Source organism: Vicugna pacos, unplaced genomic scaffold (genome assembly GCF_048564905.1).
Source record: "Vicugna pacos unplaced genomic scaffold, VicPac4 scaffold_19, whole genome shotgun sequence".
In the NCBI taxonomy this organism is placed as follows: Eukaryota; Metazoa; Chordata; class Mammalia; order Artiodactyla; family Camelidae; genus Vicugna; species Vicugna pacos.
The window spans coordinates 6,446,593-6,458,177 of record NW_027328740.1 but is presented as its reverse complement, the minus strand read 5'-3'; the positions used below and the strand labels follow the sequence as shown (position 1 = coordinate 6,458,177).

General features: G+C 32.4%; 1 protein-coding gene across 1 annotated transcript; it reads right to left on the bottom strand.

Moving 5' to 3' along the window:
- Nucleotides 1–3,103: 3,103 nt before the first annotated feature.
- Nucleotides 3,104–8,072, bottom strand: LOC140693232 (heat shock transcription factor, Y-linked-like). Its single transcript, XM_072957241.1, has 3 exons — nucleotides 7,600–8,072; nucleotides 6,260–7,002; nucleotides 3,104–3,287 (listed from the first exon to the last, which is right to left on the bottom strand). Exons 1-2 carry the CDS (start codon nucleotides 7,858–7,860, stop codon nucleotides 6,349–6,351), a joined length of 915 nt encoding a protein of 304 aa, XP_072813342.1. The 5' UTR covers nucleotides 7,861–8,072; the 3' UTR covers nucleotides 3,104–3,287; nucleotides 6,260–6,348.
- Between the last annotated feature and the right edge of the window lie 3,513 nt (nucleotides 8,073–11,585).

The window sequence follows — 11,585 nt, the reverse complement described above, 5'->3', positions numbered from 1 at the left end:
CATGAGAATAAAGGATTACGGATTAATAAGCTCAGAAATAAATGAGAAGTTACAGCTTATATCAAAGAAATACAAAGCATCATAAGAATATACAACAAATTATTTGTAAATAAAATGGAAACCCTAGAAGAAATATACAATTTCTGAGAGAGACATAATCTCCAGAATGGAATGAGAAATAGAAAATATGAACAGATTAAAACTAATGAAATTGAATAAGTAATTAAACAAAAACTCCCAAGAAACAAAATTCCATGTCTAAACAGCTTCCCAGGTGAATTCTGCCAAACATTTACAGAAGAGCTATCACCTATACTTCTCAGAGAATTCCAAAAATTTGTATAGGAAAGAAGGCTCCCTACCCCACCTTTCTGTATCACACTATTACTAAAACTGAAACAAATACCCCAAAAAATTACAGGCTAAATACTACTGATAAACATTGATGTAAAAATCATCACTGAAATGTTAACACAATAAAAAATACATTAACAGGATTATATATTATGATTAAAAACATTTTAATCCAGGGATGCAAAAGTGATTCATTACCTACAAATTAATCAATCTGATACACCACACTACAAATTAAAGAATAAAAATTATATAGTCTCATCAATAGAGTCATAAAATATTTTGACAATTCATTAACTTTTTAAGATTATATTTCTCCTCAAATTGGGCATGAGGAAACATACCTCAACACAGTTAAGGTCATATATGACAAGAACTCATCTAACATGGCACTCACTGATTAAAAGCTGAAAGCATCTGCTGTAAGAGCAGGGAGAAGGCAAGAATACTCACTCTTACCACTTTTATTCAGTATAGTATTGGAAATTCTAGCCATAACTATCCAAAATAAATGGAAATATAATATAGCTAATTAAGAATAGGAGTAAAAGTATCTGTTTGCAAATGGCATCCTTTAAACTGAAATCCTATAGATGGCACCTCAAAACTACTAGGGCTTATCAATGCATTTGGTAAAATTTCAGAATGTAAAATTAACATACAGGAATCTTGAATTTCTGCACACTAGCAACAAGCTAACAGATAGAGAAAGTGAGGGAACTGTCTCATTTACAGTTGCATTACAAAAAAACAAAATTTCGAAATATATCCAAACAAGGAAGTAAAAGACCTTTACACAGAAAGCTATAAAATATTTATAACAGAAATTGAAGATAATGGAGACAGATGAAAGGATATACTGTGTTCATTGATGACGAAAATAATATTGTTTAAATGATAGTACTAGCCAAGAAAATAAATTAATTAAATCCAGTGCCTATCAAAATACCAAGGGCATATTCAGAATTTACAATAAAGAATTCTAAAATTTACATGTAAACACAAAAGAGTTGAAATCACTAAAAAAAAAGAAAACAAAATAAACAATAAGCCGAAACATATTTGACAAAGAATAAAGAGGATGTATCACTTTCTCTGATTTGAAACTATAATAGAAAGCTACAGTAATAAAAAGAATACGGTAGTGGAACAGAACAAAGAAAATAATGGAACACAAAGAATCCCTGAAAATGAAATCAGACAGTTATGGTCATTTAGCCCATTACAAAATATGAATATACAGTGGGGAAAGGTATTCAGCAGGCATAAGAAACTGTTCAACATCACAAACCATCAAAAAAATGCAAGCCCAAACACAAAAAGATTGTATGTCAGTCCTGTCAGAATGAATATTATCAAAAAGATAACAAATATAAGTGTTGGTGAGGATGTAAGAAGAACAACCCTGATGCACTGCTGGAGTGAATTTAATTTGTGCTGCCACTGTGGAAAACAGTATGCAGTTTTATCTAAAAATTTAGAATGAAATACAATCCAACATTTCCATATCAGGATACTTATTCCAAGAAAATAAAAACAAAAACTACAGAAGATAAATTCAAACATATATTCACTGCAGAATTATTTATAATAGAGAGGATATAGAAGCAAATTAAATGTTCATCAATAGATGATGGATAAAGAAAATGTGTGTTTATAGTATATATAAATACACATCTATATTTTTTATTTTTATATTTCATAGACTTATCTATATTTACATATATATATGCACACACACAGATAAAATTACAATGTGTTATTACTCAGCTGTAAACTGAATAACTTCTTCATTTGCAACATGTGTAGACAAAGAGGGTAATATGCTAAGTGAAATAAGTCAGAAAGAGAATGACAAATGCTGTATGATTTTACTCATATTTGGAATTTAAGAGAAATGAACATACCACAACCGAAAGGAGATATAGATATGCAAAGAAACAGGTTGATCACAAGAAGGAGGGAAATGGTGTGAGGAAAAAGAAATATTTGACGGAAATTAAGAGAAAAAGTTTTCCCGTTGCAAATTAAATGAGTCAGGGGCAAGAAATGTGCTGTATGGGGAATAAAAAATAAGTATGAAATATTTTAAATAGCAAAATATAATAACTAGATATATTCTGGTAATCAGTTTGAAATTTACTAAAAATAGAAAAAACACTACGTTGTGTATGAGGATCAAAAAGTGTTTATATATTTAAGTACACTTCAAAAACAAACATATTTTTGAAAAAAATTAGATTTGTAGTTAACAGAGGCAGGGGATGGGAAAAGAGGATTTGATTAATACACTCAAAAGCTACAAACCGCCAGCCGTAAAATAAATGTGTACTAGGGATGCCCCATAGTAACATGAAAATTACAATTAATACTGCTTTATGTTATATATGAATGTTGTTAAGGGAGTAGACCCTAAGTTTTCTCATCACAACAAAAAGACAAGTTGTATCTCTTTAATATTGTATTTAAATGAGATAATGAATTCTCCGTAAAGTTGCTATGATATTTATTTCATGATACTTGTAAATCAAATCACTATCCTGTACACCTAAACTTACACAGTATTCTATACCAATTATATCTCAATAGAAGCGGAAGGAAAAATGGAAAGTCAATATTCACATATTCCCATGTCATTTCTCATGATTGTTTCTGCAGCAAGTAAACTTGAGTCATGATATACTTATCCTAGGTAAAAATAATAATAAATAAGTGATTCTAATAAATAATACATGAAGATACTAATAAATTAGTGTTTTACCATGCCTTTATTTTCTTCATGTTAACAGACCACTGCTTCTGCAGGCATCAAAATTTCTCAATATACATTCATCTGATATTAGGGAATGGATACAAATTTGAAACTGGCTGCTCTTGCTGTGAGTGATAAAGTTCACTGTCTCTGACCAATGGTCTCATCTCCCCAACAACATCTGTAAGAAATGAACATGTTAGGTTGCTAAAAATCTCATCATGGTAAAATCTCAGAACTCCTACAATTCTTAACTCTTTTGCAATGGGAATGTAATACTGACAAAGACTTGATTTTGGAAAACAATTTGGTGTTTTCTCATGGTTGTATTAGGGGATGTGAGGATAATCCCTGAGATCCACAACCAACATTCTTGCTCAAGTGCTGGTCACAGAAGTATAAAGGTTCTGCACTATTAGGACTGAGGACTGCTTTCAAAATGTTGACTATGCTCACTCTATTCCAGGTAGTACAAAAAATAAGGTTATTCAAATTTCTAGGTGAACGGGAATAAGTCAGTGGTTCAGTCCCTTTAAATTAGTCAAGGGGTGATCAAAGCCAAAATAAGTTGTGTCAACAATGAGAATTAGAAGAAAAAAGAAATGAGACATAAGCTTAAATTGAAAAGGAGACACAGTCCTGTGCTGGGCTCTGGGGACTGGAGAATGTATATGTCTCATTCCAATTCAAGGGTTCAGTGGATTGGCCCTAGCATCAGCTCAGAATTCAATGAACAGGTAACAATTAATATACTGGGAGAAACATAATATACCTCTCCCTGATTGGAAGAAAATCTGGTGGCTCAATGAAACTCTTAATTCACAGAGATTCTGCCAGATGCAGAATAATAATTTACTGATGATTCAACTAAGACAAACTTAGTTACTGCTTAACAATCCATCTTCACACACACACACACTGGTAGAGAGATTTGTAGTATTTAGTGGGAAGAGTTCTGTAGGCAGAGCTCAGAGAATAGTTTTCAAAGCATCAGCCAACTTTTGTACATTTGCCAATAGTCAAGATTTTCCCAGGTAGAAAACTACAGTTTGACAAACAATATTCATCTTTAGGATTTCTAATTTTGAGAGTAAAGTGTAGTTTTTGACTTATTATAGAACCTTGTTCAGATGATCACTTTAAGACCCACTGTCTGATAAGAGAGATGGAAAATAGCTGCTGAATCAGCCCATCTGAACCCCAGACTGCTAATGCAAGCAAAAACGTAGCCCCCATCAGAGATGAGCTGACAAACTTAAAAGCTTGATGTTTCTGTTGTAGGAAAAACCACTGCTCTCCAGACAAAACTCTCCTGCTTCAAGTGGCCTCTTTTCTTCTCTTGGTAAAGGACATATTGGTGGGATGTTGCAAGATCATACCCTGGCCCATTTGCCCTTTCTCCACATTATCAAAGGCTTTCTTTACAACTGGTGACATATTTTCTGGAATCAATGTTGTCATTCCAGTCTTATCAGCTGACACTTTCTGCATGATTATGAGCAGAAACCTTAGACACTCTGACGTTGCCTACAATTTTTCCATCACTTCAGGGCATTTCACATTCTGAAAATGTTTCACCTTTTGTTTTAAATTAATGGGAAATAGTCAAAGTCTTCCATGAATATTTTATATTTCCTAATATCTGCAGAAAATTGGTACTCATGCATTTGGACAAATTTTTAATTCCACCACCCTCACCTACTTCTAGTCCACACATTTTAGATTGTAATTTTGTTACTGAATATGATCACCCCAAACAAGGTTCTCGTACCTCTTAGATTCTTCCTGCGTGAAGGTTAGAAAGGCACAAGTTATGGGGGGTGCATAAACCTACATTAAATATTTGCAATATCACTGTCTCTTCTGGACAAATCTCTGATTCTAAGAAGTAAATTAATTAGAACGCAGTATAGTTATTAGTATGGGTAAGAGAATCAACTATTTTGGGTTGGGTGGGTGATGAAGAGACAGGAAATAATGAAGAAAATGAGAATGGAATGCTTTAGGCCTCTGGAGGCATGAATGGATAAGAAAATAATACTTTGTTTCCTGTATCTACCTCCAATTACTGTCTTGAGTGACTAGCACTTGGGCTATGAAAAAGCTAGTTTGTGGTGAAGAGTAAAGACCAAAACGAAATAGTTTGAATACCATGAGAGTTTTGTTGTTTCAAGAAAGTAGATTTTGCTTAAAGTCAACATGTATTTTTCATTCACTAAATTCTAATATGCATCTTGTGGCATGTGTTGTGTTTACTGTGCTGGTATCCAAGTTAGACAAGGAAAGGCGTATAGACAGAAAACATCTGAAGGAGGTAGTTTCTGTGCTGAGACCGGGAAAATCTAAGTAGGTAAAAGGAGGACACCCAAAGCCCAAGGATGAGCTGGAGCAAAGTGGTGAGGTTCCAGCTAACATAGTTGACAAGAATTTGCCTGGATGTATCTCAAGATACAGTGAATCATATAGATATGCCAAGGTAGGCAGAGTCCAGATTTATAAAGAAATTAGTAAACAAAGTTGAATTTGTTTGCTTAGATTTGAAAAGGCATTAAGTGCCACCCTGAGGAAGTTAGCTTGTCTTTGGCTGAAAAATAAATGCAAGATAAATTATCAAAAAGAAAATATAGTGTAGAATCTTGAGGGGAGGAAATGAAAGCACCAATTGGAATGCTTTGAGAACAGCACAAAGAAGACCATAGATAAAATTACTTCATAAATTCTACCACATGCTGAATGTGCCATCTGAGACTATATCATGTGACCTTTATGATTCCAGGGATGACATAATAAAGACCATGATCCCTGGGCCGGGTCCTGCATTTATCTTCTGTTGTAACACATCCTAACTTAACACTTTTCATACTTTCCAGGATGAACCAGAAACCACTTAGAACTTTTCCCTCTCTCCATCTTTTAGTCTTTTTCCAAATTCTTGCATTTTCTCTTCTTCCTTACAAGAAAATATTTAAATTAACTCCCATATTTTTCCATCAAATGATCATATCAATCAAATATCTCATTTTTTCTTAGAATAGTAACATAGACTCCCATTTAACACTTAACACTATTTAAAAAAATAAGGTAAATACAGGTACACATCTATGTTTATTGTTCAAATAAGAAAATTGCAGATAGTTGTTGACATTTGCCAACCTCACTTTTAATCTTTGTTATCCTGCATAATCTGGTAGTCCTCTGGTAGATCAGTTGTGATTAGGATGACGTTCATATATTGAAGATGTCTAATGAGTTGGCCTTGAAAGAGAGGTAGCTGATGTATCAGCTATCACTGTCACTGGAAACTGTGGGTTTCTCCCTGGCTGAAGTTTAGAAAAACTCCCTTCATTGGAAGATATGTTATGATATATATTTGGAAAACTAGAATGCTCCAATATCTGTCCAATATAATTCCTCTGTATAGGAGATAAAATGCTGTACTGAGAAGTAGAATTTGTAGTTGTAATGAAGTTCACAACACGGCCATTTGCTTCAGTGTAGCTGCTTTGAGAGTGCCAGTGGACAGTGGTCAACTCATTTAAAATAGAACATTGATCCACTGCAATTTGTTCTGGGGGTCTAACTGACATTGATGATGGAGGAGAAAAATCACCTCTTATTGAGGTATTTGTATCACCAATTATGTGGCTAGAAGAGGGCTCCCTTATTAGAGGCATGTTTAAATTTGCAGAAGGTAAAAATGCACTTTCTCCACTAGTGTCCGCCACAAAACCAGAATTATGATTATCCATATTACCCCCTGCTTTATAGTGCTTCTTGTTGAAATCTTCAGCCAATGAAGATACCAGAGAGGCATTTTTAATCCCAACTCTTCTTTTTATTCTCACTAAAATCTGGGGACAGCCTCGTTTAAAATTTGGATGATGATATAACTGCAGCTACAACCAAAGTAGAAAGATTTTAGTAAGAATTTTAACCAAAAGACAACACTACAATAAGCATAACATATAAAACCTCAGATTTCACGTTTACTATTCAAAGGTAATATCATCAAAATATGAATATTGCTAACATTTTGAAGTTCCTTATTTGGAAAATACACATTTAAAGAGTACAGTCATCAAATTTAAGAAGTTAGAATTTGCAGTAACGGTGAATGCCACTTTTGAAAAGCAGCTTTAATACCTTTATTTAGATTTCTGCTAAGATTCATAGTTGCCAGCAAAGTTTCTTATAATATGAATACATAAGGCACTGTCGTCATTTTTTAGAAAAATTAAAGATTTTAGCCTTAGAAGTTTTTTACAATTTTCAAATTTAACTTTACATTTATATTACCATAGATTGATGCACAAAATAAAATTTTATATATACGTTACCAAGTGGTAACTAAAGTTTCTGAATACTTTGCTTAAAACAGAGACTTCCTTTTCTTCTGTCAGAAAGACAGCTAGACAAGCAGATCTTTAAATATTCTGTCGTACTTTACTAAACCCATAATGGTTAAGCTGTCTAACTTAACTTTTCATACTTACAGTTTCAAATATTCTGAAAGGGGCCTTTCTTTCCAAAACTTCCTTCTTAAAGATATCTTCACCAATCTCTATGGAAGTTCCATTATCATCCCAACAGATGGATTTAAATTGGTCACTCCCAGCCATTTTCCAGAGTTTTCTGGGAAATGTCAGAGAACGAAAATCATTATCTTCATCTGGTTCAGGGACACAACGTGTGTAACATGGCCTTTTTATCAAGGATTCTTCAGACAAATTCTGAGAAGCATTTTCCTCAATCATAGAACTCACGTCCAAGTCCCCAGAGATTGATCACAAAATAGAGATCTACCGGATTTTCCTGAAGCAGTTGGTCCATCTTTACGTGACACATCTTGAATTACTGAAGAAACATGTGCAAATTCATATAAATTTTTCTGCAGCTACTTTTCTAATCTGCATGATTTTGAGCACTGCAGCTTCAAATACTGCTTTGGCAGGCCTGCACAAATAAACTGCTAGGCCACCACAATGGTTCTCAACCTGGGTAGCTGTGACATCACAAAACGACTGGTCTCCTATCAACTCAAGTGTAACTTTCAGCCAGTGTTTACTTCTCATTCATTCAGTTAAAATGAAACATATAGAATGCTTATTTTTATACTGTGATCTGCAAATATTATCCCCACAAAAGCTTTTTAAACAATTAAATATTTGAGTCTTTTAATTAAAAACAATGTCCATAGTTTTGAACACAAATTTATGACAGATTTGTGATCAGAGTATAAATAATGCAGAAAATATATAAAATAATTTTAAAGTTTTGGAATTTAAAGTGAAATTTGTGTAAAACCTGTTCAGAAAATGTATAACAATTTCATCATCATTTGTAATTAAAGTGAAACATAATTTGATTTGGGAATGGAAGTATGTATTTATCTGTGTACTTTAGAATAAGTAGCTCTATATTCAAAACATGAGAAGAATAAATATCAGTTTATTTGTTATGTTTATATATAAATTTTTAATATTTATGAAATAAAATTAGATTAAAATAATCAATCAAATTTAAGAAATCCCAAAGCGGGAATTTTTGTTTTAAATTGCAATTCAGTGCTGTAATTGAAACAAATGTAATTTAATATTCTACTTTAAAATTGCAAAAGAAACAAGCTTATTGGATATTTACAAATGTTTATTTTTGCCATTCTTTCACTCAGAGGTTTATCATTCCCTAGAAGTAATAAAATTTCTTGTCATCTTTATAATCCATGCACTTGTGGCTTCTCTTAAGTGTTCCAAAATGATGTTGATAAATAGACTTGTGCACAAGATCCTGGGTTCAATAAGCATTACCTCCATTAAGGGGCAAACAAACAAACAATCAAAAAACAACGATATAACTGCATATGCAGGCTGAGTTGAAAAAGACCAGGTAATACATTTTAGGAAGCAATATGTTTCTCAGTCCTGAAACAGTTGGCATTGTTAGTATAGTATGGCATTTTATGGCAAGTGTCTTGTTCACTAATTGTAAATAATAGCTATATTCTGTGTCAGTAATCTGTAGTAAATCCAGTTCTACCAAAAGTTATATTCTTTACTTAGAAATAAATTCCATTAAACAAAGGCCAAATTCAAAATGAGAGATAAAAATTTTTAAACAAATAAATGTACCCTCAAGCTACAATGTAAATTTTTCCTTCAATATCTGTAAGTTCCATTCTAAGTAAATATTAGCAACCTGAATCCATGGCACATTATAAGTATTATAAACTGTAGTTTTGTTGGATTTAGTCCTGATTCATAAATATTATTTAACATTCACAAATGAATATATGTGATACCATCCCATTAAAAAAAAGAATTCAAAAAAACTTCAAAATATTTAGGAAAATTATTGACTGGTCTGATCTTAACATTTTTATAAAAATATTCTTAAATTCACTCTAGATTGAATGTAACTAAGCATAATAAAAGCCATATATTAAAAACCCATTATTTACTTCAATTTCAATGTTAACATACAGGAAAGTTTTCCTCTCGTTCAGTAATAAGTTAAAGATGCTCATTTTCAGAAGTCCTTAATTTCACTACTAGAAGTCCTAATCAGAACATCTAGTCAAGAAATAATATAAAATTCATCAAACTTGTAATAAATCAGTGAAGGTTTTACAGATGACATAATTATGCCTAGATAGAAAACTCCATAGACTCCTCCAGTGACTGTTTGAAATAATGAACAAATTTAGCAAACTTGCAGAATATAAAATCAACACACAAATATCTGTTGCATTTTTCTATAGTAACAACACATTATCAGAAAGAGAATTTAGCAAAACAATTGTGTGTAAATTTATACCAAAAAGAATAAAATAGGAATAAATTTGATAAGTGAAATAAAAGTTCTAAACATAGATCTATATATTACAGGTGCAAAAAATATAAGTAAACAAAATAAATAGGAAGATATTCTGTGCTCATGGATTGTATACAATGTGAGGAAATATTTTAATCTATCTTTTACATGTTCAGTCTCCCCAGCAGTAATTATTGAGGAGAATGTCTTTTCTTAATTTTATACTCTTACTTCCTTTTTCATGGGTTGATTGATCATAGGTGTGAGAGATTATATCTGGTTGCTCTATCTATTCACCAACTGGTGTTGGGAAAACTAGATAGCAGCATCAGAGTAATGGATTTAGAACACTCCTTCACTCCATAAACAAGAATAAACTCAAAATGACTTCAAGAATTATATGTAAGTCAAGGCACAGTAAATCTCCTAGAAGGAAACATGCACAAAACACTCTGAGATATATCGCAGCAATGATCTCCTAGAACAGACTACCCAGATAATGGATGCAAGATCAAAATTAGTGAATAGGACCTAATTAAATATATAAGATTTTTCACAACAAAGGGAACCATAAACAAAGCAAAATTACAACCGACAGGATAAAGAAAATATTTAGAAGTGATGCAACTGACATAGGCTAAATTTCCAAAATATAAAGAATTCATACAACCTAATAATAATACTTAAAAAAAACAAGAAGCCAATCTGTAAATGGGCAGAATTCCTAAACAAGCAATTCTCCATTAGAGACATACAAATGACACACAGATATATGAAAAAAGTATTGCTCGCTATCATTATCAGAGAAGGGCAATTCAAAACTATAATGAAGTATCACCTCACGATAGTCACAATGGCCATCATCCAAAGTCCACAGACAATAAATGCTGGGGAAGCTGTGGAGAAAGGGAAACCTCCTACAGTGTCAGTAGGAATGTAGTTTGGTGCAGTCACTGTGGAAAACAGGATCGGGATTCCTCAAAAGAATAAAAACAGAATTAACATAAGATCCAGCAATCCCACTTCTGGGTATATATCAAAGAGAACCCTAATTCAAAATGTCACCTGCACCCCAAATTTCTTAGCAGTGCTATATACAATAGCCATGATATGGAAGCAACGTTATTGTCCATCAACAGATAACAGTATACAGAATTTATGCCATATGTGCACAATGGAATAATATTCTGCCATAAAAATGATAATACAATGACATTTGCAGCAAAATCGATGTCCCCATATTGTGTCATTCTAATTGAAGTAAGCCAGAAAGAGAAAGAAAAATAATACATGACATGATATATGTAGAACCTTAAAAAAAAATTTGGATGAGAACACTATGATTTCATCTATAAAACTGAAACACACTAACAGATCTACTTAATAATCTTATGGTTACTGCTAAAAGGGGCTTGGAGAGGATATATTTGGGAGTTGTAGAGTTATAAATGTTATTCACTATATATAAAAAGAGATGTTTTCAAAATTTTATTTGTATCACACAGGGCAGTATGTTAAATATTGTGAAGTTAAGTTTAATAAGCACACAAATATATGCATGAAGTGGGACACATTGCTAAACACCACAGATTGACACATTGTAAGTGGCTGTACTTCAATGATAAGTAAATGAATAAATACATAAATAATTAAGTAAGTAAATAAATAA

Coding starts and splice junctions, on each gene's coding strand:
- LOC140693232 (XM_072957241.1), bottom strand. CDS start 7,860: ATGATTGAGGAAAATGCTTCTCAGAATTTGTCTGAAGAATCCTTGATA. Junction 7,003..7,599: donor CTTTCAGAATATTTGAAACT/GTAAGTATGAAA, acceptor CTTTGGTTGTAG/CTGCAGTTATATCATCATCC.